The sequence below is a fragment of the Haemorhous mexicanus genome, chromosome 28, assembly GCF_027477595.1.
Source record: "Haemorhous mexicanus isolate bHaeMex1 chromosome 28, bHaeMex1.pri, whole genome shotgun sequence".
NCBI lineage: Eukaryota > Metazoa > Chordata > Aves > Passeriformes > Fringillidae > Haemorhous > Haemorhous mexicanus.
The window spans coordinates 3,127,262-3,146,704 of record NC_082368.1 but is presented as its reverse complement, the minus strand read 5'-3'; the positions used below and the strand labels follow the sequence as shown (position 1 = coordinate 3,146,704).

At 48.7% G+C, this 19,443-nt stretch overlaps 1 protein-coding gene across 12 annotated transcripts; it reads right to left on the bottom strand.

The window, feature by feature from the left end:
- Nucleotides 1-1,970: 1,970 nt before the first annotated feature.
- On the bottom strand, nt 1,971-18,070 carry ETV4 (ETS variant transcription factor 4). Of its 12 annotated transcripts, none has more exons than XM_059869017.1 (12): nt 17,662-18,070; nt 17,480-17,573; nt 17,311-17,358; nt 14,364-14,417; nt 13,788-13,902; nt 12,784-12,930; nt 10,718-10,950; nt 8,878-8,952; nt 8,693-8,791; nt 8,180-8,352; nt 5,530-5,631; nt 1,971-3,776 (listed from the first exon to the last, which is right to left on the bottom strand). In XM_059869017.1, the coding sequence occupies exons 1-12, from the start codon at nt 17,704-17,706 to the stop codon at nt 3,567-3,569; spliced, it is 1,395 nt and encodes a 464-aa protein (XP_059725000.1). In that variant the 5' UTR covers nt 17,707-18,070; the 3' UTR covers nt 1,971-3,566. The 12 variants fall into 12 exon arrangements, 10 of the variants coding, with proteins under 10 accessions (XP_059725000.1, XP_059724996.1, XP_059724998.1 ...); XM_059869013.1 differs by having other exon boundaries at nt 8,693-8,734; nt 17,662-18,046; XM_059869015.1 differs by having other exon boundaries at nt 8,723-8,734; nt 17,662-18,046.
- Between the last annotated feature and the right edge of the window lie 1,373 nt (nt 18,071-19,443).

Genomic DNA, 19,443 nt, shown 5'->3' with positions numbered 1-19,443 from the left:
TGAGAGAATGAGTGACAGAGACAGATTAGGTAGAAGGCTGTTCACCCTGGGGGTCCAGTGGTGTCCCAGTGATTCTCCTCTTCTGGTCTTTGTGGTGGTGCTCAGAGGGGTCCCAGGATGAGGGAGGAGATGAGAATCTTGACTCCATGTTTCAGAAGGCTGATTTATTATTATATGATATAGATTATATTAAAAGAAAATGATAAACTATACTAAAATAATAGAAGAAAGGATTTCATCAGAAGGCTGGAAAGGAAAGGAATGACAATAAAATCTTGTGACTGCTCACAGCCTCGACACAGGTGGCTGTCATTGGTCACCAAGTAAAAACAATTTCACATGCTGGGTAAACAATTCTCCAAATCACATTCCAAAGCAGCAAAACATGGAGAAGCTGAAACTTCTGAGCTTCTCAGGAGAAAAGATCCTGGCAAAAGGATTTTTCATAGAATGTGTCTGTGACAGGTCTTCTTGGAGGTGGGGGTTCCATGAAGCAGAGTTCAGTGGTTAATTAACATGCAGGTAGGGATGGGAATGCCCACACACCTTCCTGCTGGGAGGGCAGTTCTGCAGTGGCTTTTACAACAGACAGGTTCTGGAGCAACACTTGTTGATCCTGTGCAGTCTTCAGAAATGAGTCTGGGGCACTTGGGGGTCTCTGAGGACTGATGGCCCCTTCCAAGAGTGCCTCTCATGAATGTGACCTGTGACCTGTGCTGTGTTTTACAGCAGAGCCACTTTGTGTAAGGGAGGGCTCTGCAGGGTCTGCTTCTTACAGGGGCTGGCTTTCACCCCTCTGGACCACCTTTGGAGATCATACCCAAAAACTTCTCCCCCTTTGCCTGGGGGGAAGAATGTGCAAACCTGGCACAGCAAATGGGTCAGGGCTGTGCAGCCCTGCTGAACCCAGCCAGAGCCATTTTCAGCACAGCTGCTGGGTTGGGCTTTCTTTGGGATGTATTCTTCTCCCCCAACCTTGTTAACTTCTCCTCAGCCCTGAGACAATTGGGCAATAGTGCCAGCTTTATCTTATCTCAAATTCCTGCCAGGACTCCTGTTCTGGGGGGTGGGCTGGCCTTTGGTGCAGTTCTTTGCTCAGTTTGCACAATGGGCAAAGCCCTTGGGTGACTTTAACAAAGTTGGAGCCATTAACTGTTTTAACCTCTCTCAGAAGGGTCTGGAGCACAGATCTGATGAGGAGCAGCTGAGGGGCTCAGGAGGGACCTTCTCACTCTCTACAGCTCCCTGAGAACAGGTGAGATCAGGTGGGTGAATTCACCTGGCAGCCCATCTCTATAGGCCAAAGGGAAATGGCCTCAAGTTGTGCCAGAGAAGGTTTTGACTGGATATTAATAAAAATTCTTCATTGAAGGGGTTGTCAGGCACAGGCAGCTCAGGGCAGTGCTGGAGTCACCAGCCTGGAGGGGATTGAAAAGGCAGGTAGGTGTGGTGCTGAGGAATAAGAACAAGTTCTTCCTTAGTTCTGCTTAGACTTATGGGAGCTTCTGTGGGAGCTGTTTCTGTCCCTCCTGGAAGCTCCTGGTCATTTTCAGGAGAACAGGAGAACTTCAGGACTCTTGTCTATCACTCTCATCCCAGCTGCCTCCCTCTCCAACTGAACTGGAGATGCTGAGTGGATTTATTGACTCCCAGCTCTCTGATATGGATATTAGGAATCTCTGAGCTTCAGAGGTCACTGTCCCTCAAGGAGGGCAGCCTTGCCTTGCTGATTTCTGGAACTGCTCTGTGGCTGTTCATCATTGAGAAACCTGAATGATGTGCAGCTAAAATTGCACTGAAATGTGTGAACTCACTCCTGAATTCCTGGAGGGAAGGGCAGAGGGGTGGCCCAAAGGATTCTGGATGAATGTCAAGTCCTTGGGAATGCTGCAGGTGGAGGTATCAAAGCTGTGAGCTGGTGCCAAGGGGAGGAGCAAAGCAAGCTCAGAAGGTAAAGGAGGAGCACTCAGTGAGGTTGCACTGGCCAAAGACAGACCAATTTATTAATGATAATATTTTTACACTCATAAATAGTAAAGGCAGCTTATACCAAAGGAAGGGTTCCCCTTCACCCTCCCTTCTGGGCCAGCACAGGAGCTGTGCTGCCCAGGGAGGTGCAGGGCAAGGCAGGAGGGTCAGGAACTGTCAGAACACCAAGTGTGCACCAAGGCATCAGCAGAGCAGACTGCTCTGGGTGTCTGGCCTCTCCTCAGGCAGGGAGTGCTGCCTTCCCTGGCTCTCAGGGGTGTTGGGAGGGTTGGCATTAGCCATGCAGGGGACAGTCATCAGGGGAAATCAGGCTTTCAGTCAATATACACAATTTTTTCTACAGGCTACCATGCTGGCAGGATTGGCAATGCTCTGTATTCAGCAGCTGAAATATCAATCTGAAGCAGTGGAAACAGACATTTTCTGTGTGGCTACACTGCACTGCTCCTTGTCTAACTGGGGACGTGGTGGAGCTGCTAATTAAAAAATTAAACACCTCCTAATCAGGATGTAGTACCCATTACAAACATTTACTGTTGTGGAAAACCTGCCAGTTTAGTTAAGTTGCATGTGCTGCACTGGACTGCAGCTGCCTTTTCAGCACATCTGAATTCCCCTCAAACATGCAAATATCTGTGGAGTTTAAGTCTGAATTCCTATAGTAAGATCTATGTGTGGTTTAGGTTACTTTGTATAGCATTTTTAATCACACCTCCACCAGGTTCTTCTCTTGTCTCAGACAGTTCTCTAGCCAAGCCCAGGATGGGCACACTCCAGAGCCTGGCAGCTCTTCAAATATCCTGAGAATGTTTGGTGAAGAGCTTTTTCAGTTTGGAAAAGCCACACCACAGCACTGAGCTGTGTCTCAGGCCTTGCTGCTCCCCCAATCCTGAACGAGGCACTGGCTGTGAGCTGTGCCCCAGAGCAGGGCAATCAAGCTCCTCTATGGTTCCCCTAAATGCCTTTGGGCCATGGGCTGCAGGATCCTGGCCAAGGCCTCCACCTGCCCTGCTCAGAGGGCCTGAACAGCAGGAACTCCTGGCATGGGCAAGGAGGAGGCAGGGCAGGAGCATGCAGGTCCAAGACAAGGAGTATTCCTCAAGGAAGGCACAAGGTCTGTGGCCATGGCCCTGCAGCCATCCTGGGAAGGCCTGAGTGGCCTTTCAGAGTGAGCTCCTCTGGTCAGAGCTGGAAGCAGGTCATGCAGAGGTTCAGGACGTGTACAGGAGGGACAGAGTCAGCAGCAGCACTGTAGCATTCTCATAATTTCTCTCATTTTTTAATGAAAGAAGCCCTGGTGGGACAGCATCCCCTCCCTCTGCAGTGGGGGGATTGTGACAGGTGTGATACATCTGGAGGCTCCAATCACCTGAGATCTCTGCACAGCTGAGGAACTGCCCCCTCCTGACACGAGAGGAGTTTCATCACAAGCACCCAAGAGCCCTGTGTGCTGCCAGGTGATTCCTGAGCACTCCTGCTGGCCAGAGCAGGGCTGCAGAGTTCAGTGCTGGCCTGGCCAAACGCTGGCACTGCTGACCACCATCCATCCATCCCTGCACTCAGTGCTCCCAGCAGTGCTAGTAGGTGTAGCCTTTGCTGTAGAGCTGTGCAGGGAAGCTGCCAAGCTCTGGCAGGTAGGAGCCATTGTCCCCCAGGTGGGACAGGGGCAGCGTGTCCTCCTCGCTGAGCTCCAGCTCCGCCTTCAGCCGCGGCTGCTCGGGGAAGGCCATGGAGAACAGAGCCTCAGGCTCACACACAAACTTGTACACATAACGCTCCCCAGCCACCTGCAGGGGGGAGAGGAGGCCAGGTGAGTGCTGCAGGCCCAGGGGCAGCAGCAGGAGAGGCTTGCACAAACATCTGCCTGCCCTGAGATGTGTCAGAGTTTCTCCTCAGAGCAAAGGCTGCCTAGGAACTCAGAAGGGAGCAAGGGAATTTATCTTTCAGCTGCTTTGTCCCTGTCCCACTCCCTTTTCTCTCCCTGCACAGTGTGTCAGCCAGCTCAGGTGCATGGCATGTGAGCAGCCAGTGCTGCATTTGTAACAGGAGTTTGGGGGAGGCTTCCCTGCTGTCCTCCTGCTGCTCTGACCTCCCCTGGCACAGCTCCTGTGGGGGAATGTGTCCCCTCTTGGTGGAGTGACTTAATTATCCTTTGTCTCCTTAAAAAGGAAAAAAGCCCAGAAGCTTCTCTCCTCAATTTGGTAAAAAGACACCTCCTAGGTGTCTTTGTCCCCAAACAGGACCTTGGGGACTTCACCTCAGACCTAAGGATACCCAGCTGGACAGAGGCCAAAAGGTCCTGCCAGAGCAATTCACTAGAAAAAGAGGAGAGCAAAGGAAGTAATCACTTTTGTGGGGTTTTTACCAGGAGCAAGAGCCTCTTGCCCCTAGCTGGGGTTTTCTCTGTAAAGAGCTTTGTGATTTTGCCTTTTATTAAAATTTTTCTGTTTCCAACACTACCTCAGAAGCCATCCTGCTGATTTTATGTCATTTGAGGTAGCTGAGCTATGTTGGGTGTGTTATGTTTCTCTAGAGCTCATAAGACCTGGCTTGAGGAGAAAATAGGTCACTCCTGGGAGCTGGGGTGCTGCCAGCTGACACTCTGTGCCCAGGTAACAGCAGCAGCCCCTGAGCAGCCTGCTCTCAGACACACTCCCAGCTCTCTCTCCAGGGCCCTGCGTGTGCCACACACCACCCCTAGCACACAGGACCAAGTTCCAGGCAGCCTTTCCCTCACCAGAGGAAAAACTGATCCTATCTCCTTGAAGCTGCATAGATTCCAACTCTCCTGACTGCAGAATATACAGAAAAAAAGAAAGAAACCCAAATTCCCCCTTTGTTTTATTTCTCATGCTTTGCCTGCATTCAGCTCCTCCACTGAACTACAGCAAAGAGAGGCTTTGGGGAGAGTCTGGGATGCCTGGCTAGTTTGGAATTTGTTTTCACAAACAGGAGAGACTGCTGGGGGATGTTCCTGGAGCTTTACTGCAGCATCAGCCTCATGACAGGGCTGAGACAGTAGGAAGATGGCCAAGCTCATGTACAGCCAGCAGCAGCTGAAGATTTCTTTGTTACAGAGCATTTTAAAACCTCCCTAGCCAGGAGCATGTTGCTAAAGCTCACAGACAGTTCTAGCCCATCACTAAAAGCACACACACACACCTGCTTCACACAGTGCTTGCTGCTCTGCTTTCTAACAACACACAACACTCCTTTACTGAGCTTAAAACCTTCTACTATCTTGCTAATCATATTTTCCAGCAGTCTTAAGGTCTATCTTGGCCAAGCCTAAAACTCAAGCTATTGTTCAATGTCCTTGCTTGCTCTACCATAGGAACTTTTTCTACTTTCTGACCTTGCAGCTTCAGCTAGCTCGGAGATTTCTCTCCTTTCTGTTTCTAAGGCCTGCTCTTACAGCTTTCTAAACATCTTACCTTTCCTATTTCCCACAGCTAGCTCAAGGACTGTCTGGGGCTTCTTGTCTCAAACAAGAGGAGCATTACTGAAAGCACCAAGTCTCCTCCTGCCTTGCACACTGACCTTCTGCATGATGCCTTTCTCGTAGTAGTAGCGCAGCGACCGGCTCAGCTTGTCGTAGTTCATGGCTGGACGGTTCTTCTGGATCCCCCAGAGCCTGGCCACCTGCAAACAGCACCAAAGGGCAATGCCTGAGAGCCCAGCTGCCTCAGCTTGCAAGGTTTATTAAATCTACATAAATAGATTTATTCTATTGCCCCATCAGAGGTGGGGCAGGTCTCTGCTGTTCATTGGGCAGCTTTTCTTTATCTCTTCCACAACCAATCCTCCCTCCAGGAGATCTCTTCCTCCAGGAGCCCTCTTCCTCCAGGAGCCCTCTTCCTCCAGGAGCCCTTTTCTAGGGCTGCTTTTTCCTATGTTGCACTTAATTTCCAAGGTTCCATGTTTATCAGGAGACCAAGCATGAGGGAGCACACTGGAAGAGACCTGTGCCTTCCTACTCCTTCTGGATCCCCCAGAGCCTGGCCACCTGCAAACAGCACCAAAGTGGCAATGCCTGAGAGCCCAGCTGCCTCAGCTTGCAAGGTTTATTAAATCTACATAAATAGATTTATTCTATTGCCCCATCAGAGGTGGGGCAGGTCTCTGCTGTTCATTGGGCAGTTTTTCTTTATCTCTTCCACAACCAATCCTCCCTCCAGGAGATCTCTTCCTCCAGGAGCCCTCTTCCTCCAGGAGCCCTCTTCCTCCAGGAGCCCTCTTCCTCCAGGAGCCCTTTTCTAGGGCTGCTTTTTCCTATGTTGCACTTAATTTCCAAGGTTCCATGTTTATCAGGAGACCAAGCATGAGGGAGCACACTGGAAGAGACCTGTGCCTTCCTACTCCAGAGCCTGGCCACCTGCAAACAGCACCAAAGTGGCAATGCCTGTGAGCCCAGCTGCCTCAGCTTGAAAGATTTAGCTGAAAGATTTATTAAATGTAAATAAATAGATTTCTTCTATTGCCAGCTGTCAGAGGTGGGGCAGTTCTCTGCTGTTCATGGGGCAGGTTTCTTTATCTCTCCCACAGCCCATCTTCCCTCCAGGAGATCTCTGCTGTCCATGGCCAGTGAGTGTCCCTGAAGGGCTGATCAAATTCCATCATCCCATGGGGAGATGCTCTGCCCAGGGGAGGAGCCAAGCATTCCTACCTGGATCCAATCTGCCCTGGGAACAGCCCAGCAGCCTTTGCCCACTGCATTCCCAGAGGAGCAGCTTTCTGCTGCCCTGCATTCCCAGAGGGAGAGCAGGCCCATCTCCAGCAGCCCTGGAGCTCCAGAGGAAAACTCCCCCCTTGTGCAGGATCCCTGCTCCAGCAGAACCACAGCTGGCACTGCAGGAGGGCTGAGCCCCCCTGGGATGGGACTGTGCCACCACCCTGAGCCCCCTGGGATGGGACTGTGCCCCCCTGGGATGGGACTGTGCCACCACCCTGAGCCCCCCTGGGATGGGACTGTGCCCCCACCCTGAGCCCCCCTGGGATGGGACTGTGCCACCACCCTGACACACAGGGGGCAGGGCCTGCTCTGACTCTGGCAGGGGTTTGTTTTCTTTTTTGTACTATTGCATTTGTACTTTTAATTTTTCTAGTAAACAACTCTTATTCCTATTTCCCATACCTTTGCCTGTATATATATATTTTTTTTTTAATTAAGAGCCCCTTAATTTAAAAATTATAATTCAGAGGGAGGGGGTTTACATTTCCCATTTCAAGGGAGGCTCCTGCCTTCCTTAGCACACACCTGGCTTGTCAAACAAGACACCAGCCCAAGAGAAAAGAACATCATCCAGCTGGTTCTCCTTTCACTGGTGGTACCATGACACACACAACCATTTCAATAACAGATTTATCAAAAATTTAGCAGCTTTTAAACATGAAGCACTCTATCACAGAGAAATTCTGGCCACTAGAGAGCTCCTTTGCTGTCACCTCTGCTCCTCACTCTCCAGTACTCTGAAAGCTGGAGGGTGTTAAAGGGCTGCTTTTTCCTATGTTACACCTAATTTCCAAGGTTCCATGTTTATCAGGAGACCAAGCATGAGGGAACACACTGGAAGAGACCTGTGCCTTCCTACTACATGATTTTAAATTTTATCAGAAGTCTGTTGCAAGCCAATGTCAACTCATCTGCTCTGAAAGTGCCCATAAATTTTGATTTGTAGCAAGGACCCTGCTAGTGCAGCTCTCAGTGGAACAAGATGTGAACAGATGTAATGGACACTTCTCCCAGACACTGTCAAGTACCACTGGGTTTTTTTGGAACATGGCAGCATTTGAAATTACACTTCAGTGCAAATAATTTTGAAATAAAGACAGACTAGGACATATCTTATGGAAACTTCTGCAATCAGTAGGGCTCAAAACTCCAAACCTCAACGTCAGCCTCAAGTATGGAGCATGGCAAGAGCACAGGCCACTGCAAGCTGAGAGTGAAGTACCCAGAGCTGTGGGTAATTTGGCTCACTGCATAGCTGAGGCTATAAGCTTACACACAAACAACCTTTTTTAAACCTGATATTTGTGCCACTCAAGTGTTTTGACCTCTTCTAAAAACCCTGGCTTGCTGCAGGGTCTAGTGCCACTGGCAGGGCAGAGGAGAAGCCTGTTGGGAATGTGCAGCCCCAGAAAGAAAGGGTGATTTCCCTGAGCCTGTAGAGAACCCCGATGGTTTCACCTCCTCTGGCTCAATGAGCTTGAACTCCATTCCTCTCCCAGTCCAGGCAATGAAGTGGGAATTGGTGGGGTTGTCCAAGAGAGCCACGAGGAACTGCCAGAGCTGCAGCGAGCCCCGTCGCTGGTAGGGGGGTCCTTCCCTGCAGCCTCCACCTTCCTGCTTGATGTCTCCTGCTGAGAAGGACAAACAAGACATCTCTAAGGAGAACAGTGCTAAAACAACTGGAAAAAGAGAAGAAAAAAGCAGCACATTTCACAGTTTCAAAATGTTTACCTGGAATATTTCAGTTCACATAAAACAGTGGCAAATTCACAAGCAACACTTCCAAGAGCATGTGATATAAATCACAATTAAACTGCTTATGCTAGAAGGCCTGGTTGCTGCTAAGAAAGCTCAAAAAATGAGCAAAATACCAAAAAAGCTGGGTGCAAACACACCTGCAGGAACCAGGGTAATGAGCCATGCAGGTACTAGACAAGGGGCTGGCTAAGGTGATGGATAACCCTGTCTTACACCAAAACTCCAAGCCTTTCTTTCTCCAACCTTCAAATTTCTCTGGAACAACACAGACATCATCAGTGAAGGCCCTCATCTGCTTGTCAAAGCTGCAGCCTGAAAGAGAAAGCAACAGCAGCAGTCACAGCCAGGCAGGGCAGGAGCAGGGGGGCAGGAGAAGAGGCAGTGCCTGCACCTCTCACCTGATGCATCCTCTGTGTGTGGGTGGCCTGGGTAACTCTCAGCATTTATGTACATGGAAGGGCAGTCAGGAACATCTGCAGGACAATTAACAAATTAACAAAGCCATTTGTTTAAAAAGCACAGGTGGCAGAATTCTCTTGCTCTGCAAAGGTGGGCAGGTGAGTGCAGCTGTCCAAGCTCTTGGAGCCCTGCTGAAGGTGAGAGTCAGGCTGCCAACTACAGCTTCATGTGCATTATCCTTTTAGTCATGAATTAGAGCAGTAAGACTTTGTGCCACTATCACACACCATCCTTCAGAGCAGCCAGGATATCCAGCCAATCACCTCCACATCACTTTTATACAAAATCATGTATAAATCAATATTCAAAACCAATTGAACCTCTCTCTCCTCTTAGTTTAAGATAATTACACACTTTGCTGCTGCTGGCCCAGGTAAGAAGGGATTACATTTTTCCAGGGGTGCTGTGATGATGAAAATGGAGAGCAGCAGCATCTGACTGTTTCTACAGTGTCACAAATGTCATTTCAGATGTCTCAAGTCCCCCTGGCTTTTTCACATCATGAAGGGGCATTCTCACAAAGAGTTTAGAAAATATAAAAGAAAAATCAGCCTTTGTTAAAAACAAGCAGGAAGTCTTTTCCTGGTTCTGTAAAGTGCTGTCTGTGCACTGCAATTTGTCTCTTCTGAATCAAATTTATTTACTGTGCACAGCTGAAACAGAAGCTGGGAGTTTGCAAAGGTTCATGTTCCATTTCCCTCTCACACCTGTGTCTGGCCATGGCTGCCAGCAGATATTTTGCTGATGCTGAGGGAAGAGAACTCTGAGCTGACAGCCTGGGTGTTATTACAACCATAAACTCTCACAAAAAGCACATTCCCATCCTCTGGGTCTGCACATTTTCTGAACAGACCCAGTGAAATTGTAACACCAATATCACCACAGTGATCCCCTCATAGGAGCTTTTGAATTTTGGGTTTATTTCTGCTAAAGGAAACCATCCAAGCTGTCCATTAAAATACCAGGACACCAGAAGTATCACTCCCTCTGGAGAGGGTATTGTGATCTCAGGGTAGTGAGTCCTTGGACAGATCTGCCAGAAAAAGAAGATTTATCCCTTGTGGAAAAATAAGAGGATCACCTGGAGGAGATGTCTGGCATCTGGAGAGCTATTTTTGGCATCACTGACTTTTTTTCTCTTGTCATCCCCTGAAATCTCTGTTCTCTGAGCCTTGTTTCCATGGGAAGCACCAAGCAGCAGCCTGGCACTGAGCTGAGCCCACCCAGAGCCCCTTTCCTCTCTGCTCAGGGGGGCTTCTGCTGCAAGGGTCAGAGACAGATTTCCTGCACAAGTTCCAACATGTTTGATTCCTTCCTTTCTGCTGCTGTTGGCTGTTTTCAGCATGATCTCTTCAAAGCTGAGCTCACTTACTTTCTAAGCTTAAAAAACAAAACCTCCCTGTGAAACTGGGAACAGCCTTTTCCCCATTCCTGATGGTGGAGTGGGCTAACCATGAATTTTGAGTCTCCTTACTCCCTTGGGGTGGGGATGCTGTTATCTAGTTTGAGTGGATTTAACATCACCTCCAGTCTTGCTCAAGCTTTCAGCTCTGCACCAGAAATTCCCTCTCAGAGCAAGGTGAGTGTCCCAGCCTTGTTTTGGATGCAGTGAGCATCAGAGCCCTTCCAGCTGCCAGCACCCAGAGAGCACAGGCTGCTGACAGAGCCAGGGCTGCTCCAGAGCTCAGACAGCAGCAGCTCACCCAGCTGCATGCTGCCAAGGAGCTGCTGACCCCCCTGAAGGTGCCCATGCACTCAGCAAGGGTCAGTTCTGCCTACCTGGGTCGTACAGGTAATCCAGCTGCTCCTGCTTGACCACCACAGCTGCAGGGAGCTGCTGCCTGCTGCCTGCCTGCTCTGCTGGCTCGTACTGCGGGTCCTGCTGCTCCTGCTTGAAGCCCTGGAGAGGGAACTGGAGGCAGGCCTTGGGCAGCTGGCACTGGTAGGCACTGGGGTCCTCCTGGGAGGGTGGGAAGGAGTGGCACATCTCCAGAGGTGGCTGGTAGGCAGAGCTAAGAAGGGAGAAGATGTGAGACTGCTGCTTTCTGCAGAATTTGCAGCCCCAGAAACAATGGGGGATTCCCCTGAGCCTGCAGAGAAACTGTGGAGGGGCTTGAGAGCTGGCCTGCAAGCAAAGCTGGGATAATAGAAGTAACAACAGATGATTTTTGAGTGTATTTATAGCAAGGAAGAAGAGAAGGTTGTTAGCATGGAAATAGATTAGAAAAGATGTATTATATCTATTATATATATTTTATCTATTATATATATATCTATATTATATCAATGACATATATTATATATATTATATCAATTCTATCTATATCTATTATATCTATTATCACTATAATATATATTATATCTATTTATTATATGTATATTATATCTATTACATATGTATTTTATCTATTATACATCTCTATTATACATCTCTATTATACATCTCTATTATACATCTCTATTATACATCTCTATTATACATCTCTATTATACATCTCTATTATACATCTCTATTATACATCTCTATTATACATCTCTATTATACATCTCTATTATACATCTCTATTATACACATCTCTATTATACACATCTCTATTATATATATTATATCTATTATATAAATATAGAAAATTTTTGTAAACTAGACTCTGTGCATAAGTAAATGTGTTTACATGCTGTTGTGGTGTGAAGCTAAATCCTGTCCCTCAGCTGTGACTACTTCCTCCTTGCCTTCCCCCTGCCCTCTTCCTAATGTCTGTCTGTCAAGTTCCACATTCCAGCTAGAGCATTGTGTGATTGGCAGAAGTTCAAAAGATGCTTTTCAGACCTGGAGTCATTGGCCTGTCCAGGTGTCATTGTCCCCTGGGACCCTCCCCCTCCCACCTGGTTGGTGGCTCACCTGTCCTCTCCCTCCCACCTCCTGGTGAGCTTAAAAGGCATTGAGGCCATGTGGTCCTTGTTCTGTTGGAGTAGTTACAGAGATTCAGAACTGTGTCACCTTGGAATAAACTCTGGATTTAACCCTCCAGCAGAACCCACTCCTTTTCTCTTCACCATCCCCTGAACTTTTTCCACTAGAGGTAAACTGAGTTTCTGCTTTGCATGGGCTCATCCTGAGTGCCTGGCTGCAACTGCCTGGAGCTAAAGGTGTCTCTGAGGAGAAATATCCCCAGCAGTCACCTCTAGCACAGTGCAATCAATAACATGGCTTATAAAATTTCTGTAAAACTTTTGCCAATTATATTGACCCTAATTGCTCTGCACCAATGAATATAATAAGTTACTGTGATGTAGTTAATGACTTAAAATCACACTCTATTAAGAGTATATAAGCTGGAGGACATGCAGAATAAAAACTTTTTTCTTATTGGACCCTGATGACGTGGGTGTATGTGACATCTGACCTAATGGTGAAGAACCCTCTTGTCACCATTAGGTGACAGGTCTCAGCCCTGGTTTCTGCTTTCTGGCCCCCCTGGTTTCAGCCCTGATTGATTTCTGGCCCCCCTGGTTTCAGCCCTGATTGATTTCTGGCCCCCCTGGTTTCAGCCCTGGTTTCTGGGGGCTGGATGAGGGGCAGAAACCCCCTCAGCCCATTGCTGGAGCTGTAGGAGCTCAGTGTGGCTGGCACAAGGAAGGATGACATCCCAGGGAAGGATGTTTCCCACAGCCCATCAGTGCCAGGACCTGGCAGGGTTGAGGGTGTGGAGTTCCCACCCTGGCAGCAGAGCTGGGTGCCACAGGAGCTGCAAACGGAGCACTTCCACCTGGAGGCTGCAGCCCTTCCTCCTGCCACCACCAAGGAGGGCAATCCCTGCCCCCTCCCCAGCTCTGAGGTCACTCACCTGCTCTCACTGAGGAACCCACAGCTGGGTGTGGAGCTGGGGGGCCCTGCAGGGCTCAGGAAGCTCCTGTCCTGCCTGGGGAACTGCTGCAGCGCTGGCTGGATCAGGACTCCAGGGCTGGGGGACTCCCTGGGCTGCTCGTAGGCACTGGAACAGCCAAACAGAAATTGCAGCATTTCAGATCTCCAGGAGGGACTCGTGGCAGCACCTGGAACATCTCTGTCTTGGGCTGCAAGGTTTAGCTGGAGGTGAGCTCTATCACCATCTGTCAGAGCTGGGGCAGGTATCTGCTGTCCATTGGGCAGTGTTCTTTATCTCTCGCACAACCCATCCTCCCTCCAGGAGATCTCTTCTGATCAGGGGCCATTAATTATTAATTATCTTCTGTTAATGGGCCAGTGAATGCCCCTGCAGGGCTGATCAGATTCCATCATCCCACTGGGAGATGCTCCACCCAGGGGAGGAGCCAAGCATTCCTACCTGGATGTAACCCGAGATTTCAACCATTCCTTCCTGGATCTAGTCTGAGGTTTGGGACACCCCAGCAGCCTTTGCCCACTGCATTCCCAGAGGAGCAGCAGCTGCCTCTTCCCCTGGATCCTCAGAGGCAGACTGCACCCTTCTGCAGGATCCCTGCTCCAGCAGAACCACCCCTGGCACTGCAGGAGGGCTGAGCCACAATTCCAGTGGGACTGCTGCCAGCACCCTGACCCACGGGGTGTCAGGTGTGTTCTGGCTCTGTCAGGGTTGGTTTGGTTCACTGCATTGTTTATTTAATTTTTATTTTCTTCCCTAATAAAGAACTGTTACTCCTGCTCCCACATCATTCCCTGAGAGCCCCTTAATTTCAAATTTATAACAATTCAGAGGGAGGGGGTTTACAATTTCCATTTCAGGGGAGGCTCCTGCCTTCCTTAGCACACACCTGTCTTTCCAAACCCAGAGCCAGGTTTCAGAGCCCTGGATTTCAGAGCAGCTGCTGCCCCTCTCTGTGTGAGCCATACCTGGCATAAAGGCACTGCTTGCTGTTGTGCTGGAGTGGCTGCTCGTGGCTGCAGGACAGCTCTGAGGGGCTCTGGGGCTCCTTCTTGATCTTAGCAGGAGGACTGTGAAAAGCTACTGCAGGAGAGAAAGGAAAGATCAAAGTGACACTTCTGTTCTTTGTGGGGAGCTGTGATTGTCAGGCATTCCCAGATGGAGGGGTTCCTCTGCTGATCTCTGCTGTGCCAACAGCCCAGGACCCTGAACTCCATGGGACTGTCAAGAGGTTGGATGTGCTGGGAGCAGCCAATTCTTTCCAGCCCCTAATAGCTGGAACAGGCTCTCCCATCACACCTGACTCACTGATTCACTCAGGGTGAAACTGGCACCATCCCTCTCCTCAGCTCTAGGTCAAAAAGGGAAAGAAATTAAATTTATGGCTCAGAGGCCAAGCTCTGAGAAAGGAGGGAAACAAGAGCAACCAGTAAAATGTTTAATTTCAGTTTATGTGGGGGAAAGTGCCTGGGGCAGGGGGAAAAGGCACCAAAATGTGGATTTGCCCTTCCCCCAGGAGGTGTGAGTCCCCCCTTGGTACTTACAGCTTTCTGAATGGAAGTCAGGCACAAATTGCTCATCACTGTCTGGAACCTGAGCTGTCAGGAGAGAGAGGGAGGGAGAAAAAGAGGCAGGGAGGAGTTAGCTTTGGCACCTTGTTCAGCATAATTAACACCAAGGCAGAAATAAATCTCTGCAGGAAAGACCTGAGCTTTCTGCTGGGATGATTTTAGTGACTGAGGAGAGTTTCCCTTGGGGATTAATGAATACATGTGAGTCCTGGGAGAAACCTTACTCATATTTTATAACTTCTAACAATTACTTTTACCTCCCTTTCACTGCAGGGAAGGGAGAGCTGGCAGCAGATTGTTGTTATTTCATAAAGGTCTCTCACTGCTGCTGAAAGAAATGCTGCTGCTGCTGCTAACAAAAGCTACAGTTTTTGTTATTGCAGAGTGGACAGCAGATTGCACTCCCTCTGCTCTGAAACACAGGTGGTGAGTCAGAATTAAGGGACATAAAGGATGGATGTCCACTAATCTCAGTCTGCCAAAAATAAAGCTCAGGGAGTAACACTCTGCTACCAGGGGGAAAATGAGAATGGAACTGGCCAAAGCCTTCACTCTGCAATTGCTGCTCCTTCAAATAACCTGGATGACAGCAAACTGGAAATGTAAGCAATAAAAGATGGGGAATTTGGGAAAAAAATCTAGAAAATTCATTCTCTGAGTTATCTATTTGATGTTTTCTCCTTTTCTTCTGCATTGTTTAGGGAGGTACTCTTCAGTGCTCTGATGCTTTCACCTCATGAACAAATGCTGGCACACAGGACATTAGTAAAAAATATTTTCACCATTTGGGAAAGTATTTTGACATCCTGGTGAACAGGAAAAAAACCATAGTTTGCTTCAGAGGGTCATCTTCTTGTTACAAGTCTGGAAATGGGAGAAACCAGTTCCCTGATATGCAGGCTAAAATAATAAAATACATTATTAAAACTCATATTGAATTTCTCAGGGATTTCACTTGGACGCTGGTTAGATGCTATGAGCTGTGCAAAATGACAATTAAAAGAAATTCTACATTTGAAATATTCCAAAAACATGGAGTGAGGTTGGCATTATCATTTATTAATCCTGGCTGGAAGCAGAGCACCTCCAGTGCTGTGAGTGACTTCCAAACTCATCCTACAAACACTCTGCTGCTGGCAAATATATTGTGAGAGATTCCAGGGAAATTCTTTGCATTGGTGAGCTCAAAATATTATCAGACAAGAGAAAATCTTAAATTGAAAGACATGAGAAAATCTAAAATTGAAAGTCTCCCACAAATCAGTTCTGAGGCAAACTTGTTGGCAGCTGGAGTTCTTCTGAGGTTTAAAAGAAATCAGTCTCAGGTGAATTACATGATCAGCTATTAATAATTATTTTCCTGCTCTGATGAAAATTACATGGATGTTTCATTATTGAAACAGGCAGTTCCAGGTAATTCTTGCTTCATCCTTACAATCCTCACACTCCTGGAACACTGCCTGATCAACTCATTTCTGTTCACTTTGGAATGAACATAAAACTTTTGATATTTTTTCCCTTAATAATCTTACTTAGTTGGCAAATACATTTCTGAAGGCTTAAAAAAAGAATTGTTGGACCAGATTGTCTCTCACTTGTGGTAAAATTAGGATTAAAATTAAAACCCCTGCTCAAAATGCCATGCATATTTTTACATCATTATTGTTAAATATTTTTAAGTACCTAGATAGAACAAGTACTTCTGTATTTATCAAGAGACTGTGCTCGAGGGCGTGTTTTGAATTTTCTACAAAATGGATCATCTGTAGTGCTGGAATTAGAGCAAAATCACCATGTTTAGAACGAGTTTCACTTGGAATTAATGTGACTCCCTGGCATTCCAAATTTTCTTTCCTTGAAGTTCAAAGTCAAAACAATTAAGACACCAAACTGAAAATTATGTAAATTCCAGGAAGGTCCCCGCAAAGTATTACATTAAAAAATAGAAAAAAAAAAAAAAAAAAAAAAGAATAGAAGCATTTTGTTCCTCAAATTAAAAGATTACTTTGTTGTTTAAGAAAATATCAACGTTCTGGCAACCTACAAAGATAAGTGACAAATTAGCATAAAACCGAAGCAGTTACAAACAGCCCCGGGCGAAAATTGTACCCAGGGCAGCGGGCCAGCAGCCAAGCCGCATTCACAGGCACAATGGTGCCATTCAGCGTCCTCAGTTCCACAGGCCAGGGCTTGGCAAGGCTGGAAAAAAACACTTTTGTTTGGAGCCAGGAGCGGGACAAACCCAAAACCAACTCAAAACCGAGCAGAGCTGGGGGAATCACAGAATCACTGGGTTGGAAGAGACCTTCAAAATCACCGAGTCCAACCTGTTCCCTGACACCTCAACCCAACCCTGGCACCCAGAGCCGACCCAGCCTTGTTTAAACACCTCCAGGGCTGTGCCCCCTCCCTGGCAGCACATTCCAGTGCCCAGTCCCTCTTCCTGTGAAGGATTTTTTCCTGATGTCCAGCCTAAACTCCCCCTGGCCCAGCTGGAGGCTGTGTCCTCTTGTCCTGGTGAGCACTCCAGAGGAGATGACCTTGTGGGAATGGTGTGAGCTCAAAGAACAGAACAGAATGACCAGGCTGGAAGAGACCTCTGAGACCATCGAGTCCAACCCAGCCCCAACATCTTCTCCACTAAACCCAGAGCCAATCCAGGCTGTGTTCAACACCTCCAGGGATGGCAGCCAGCAGAGTGTTTTCCCAGATGTGTTTCCCCAGCAGAGCTGGGGGAAATCACAGAATCACTGGGTTGGAAGAGACCTTCAAGACCATCGAGTCCAGCCCAGCCCCAACACCTCAACTCAACCCTGGCACCCAGAGCCAATCCAGGCTTTGTTCAACACCTCCAGGGATGGTGACTCCACCACCTCCCCGGACAGAGCATTCCAGAAGTTTAAAAAGGGAAGGAGCCTACCTTCAGTCAGCCAGGTCTCCTGGAGCTGCCGCAGGTCCTGGAAGAGCTCTGCGGGGAGAGGAGCCGATGAATGCGGGATGCTCCGGAGGGGCGCGGAGCGGAGCAGGATCCGACCCCGCTCCCGCTCCCGCTCCCGGTCCCTGCCCGGCCACCCCCGGGTCCCCCTCACCTTCCGAGTCCTGCTCCGGTGGCACCGCCGGTTCCCCGGGAATCCTCGCAGCGCCCAGCACGGCTCGGCCCGCGGGCAGCGCCGGGCCCGGGGGCTGCTCAGAGAGGGAGGAGCGGCTCAGAGCGGAGCCCCGGGGGAGCGGGGCCGGCCCGGAGCGCCCCCCCGGCGGAGCCGCCACTCACCTGCGGGAAGGTGAACGGCACCTGCTGGTCCAGGTACCCCTTCATCCTCCTGGGGCATCTGGGGGGTACCGGGGCAGGGGAACCGGGCCGGGATCCGCAGCAGCGGCAGGACCGCGTCCCGGGAGAGGCGGCGACCGAAACTTGGAACACGAGGCGGGACCGAACCCGGCCGGGACGAGCCCCGAGCCAGGAGCCCCCCTCGGGTCGGGTCCGGTCCGGTCCGGAGCCGTCCCTCAGCACCGGCGGGCCCGGCCCACGCGGAGCCAGCGGCGGAGCCGCCCCATGCCCGCTCCGAGGCCGCCGTGGGCCCGGGGCCGGTCGCCCATTGGCCTCGCTCACGGCCCCGGCTCGCCCACTCCTTTGTTTGATCGAATTTGTGAATGAAGCTCGGAGTCGGGGCACGCCCGCCAATCACCGCTCCCGTCGGCCGTCAGCCATTGAGGAGTGGGCGTGGCTTCCACGCTGGCGGACCAATCACATGGCAGAGCTGCGCTGTTCATTCACTACGGAGCGCCCATTCATAAAAAATAGGATTCTGCCGGAGTTCATTCATGAGCGGCTCCAGGCGGGCCCCGCCGTGTCCGTGTGTCCCACCCAGCGTGGCACAGCCCTGCCCCTCCTCCGCACACCGCGCTCGTTTTTAAAACCTCCTCGAGGTCATTTTCAAACCCTCTGAGATCATTTTCAAACACTTTTCGAGTAATTTTCAAACCCTCTCCGAGGTCATTTTCAAACCCTCTTCACCTACATTCAGTTCAGTTCCGTTCTGAGCAAGTTTCAACATGAGCTGGAAGAAATCTCACCCATCCAACCAAAGTGAAAATAACTAAACTAACTGCCTGTCAAAATCAGTTTGACTCATGAAAATGTTAAGGGACTAGAACATTAAAAAAATAAAAAACAAACAAACTTAGTTTTGGGATTTACACACTTAAAAAAGTGTATTTGCTTTTTCAGGCGCTGTCTCCTGGGCCATGTGCATGCATTCAATTATTTTTTTCCCCAAATTCCTCCTTTACAATTCCAAGATGCTATTTAAAATTTATTAATCCTCTTTAACCTTCAAAAAATATTAGTGACATGCAGGACCTGGTGATAATAAGACGGAATGTTATGTCCTGGAAGAGAAACAGGTACTCAAGAGGAGAAGAAAAGGGGAAAGTTATCCATAAGGCTAAATGGAAATTAAAATTTTTAATATTTTCTTATATCTCGCCCCTCCTAGTCTGCTGTATTGTCCTGCTTGCTGTGAAAGGGGTGTTTGTGAAGTTCAATTATCTAATCAATGTGTATTTTGATATTTCTGCCAATAAGTTACAGCTCCCCACTCTGACTGACAATGCCCTGGCACAGCTGGGGGAGCAGAACCTCGAGTGTGAACAGGAAATTCCCAGCTCCACATTCACTGCCATTTGCACTGACCAGGCAGTAGTGCCATTTTAAAATTTATTGGGGTTTTTTGTTACTTTTTTTCTGTGCCAGAGATGTTCTGTCACTGCTATCAATGCCTTTTTCTATTTCTGTGTCACATTTGTTCTCAAAGGCTGGCTAATCAAATGTGAGCAATTAATGTCCAGAGTGATTAATTGCTTCTGTTCTTTTTTTTTCTTGAGGTGTGGACTGTTAGAAGAGTTCAGATGTGACACATAAACCAGAGAGCTGATTCTGATAAAGCAGATTTATCCCACCACTGTGACCCACACTGCCTGAGGTGTTTCTTCCCTGCACTTACAGTTTATTTTTCTTAGTCACCAACTGAATTCTGTGCCTAATCCCCCTCTC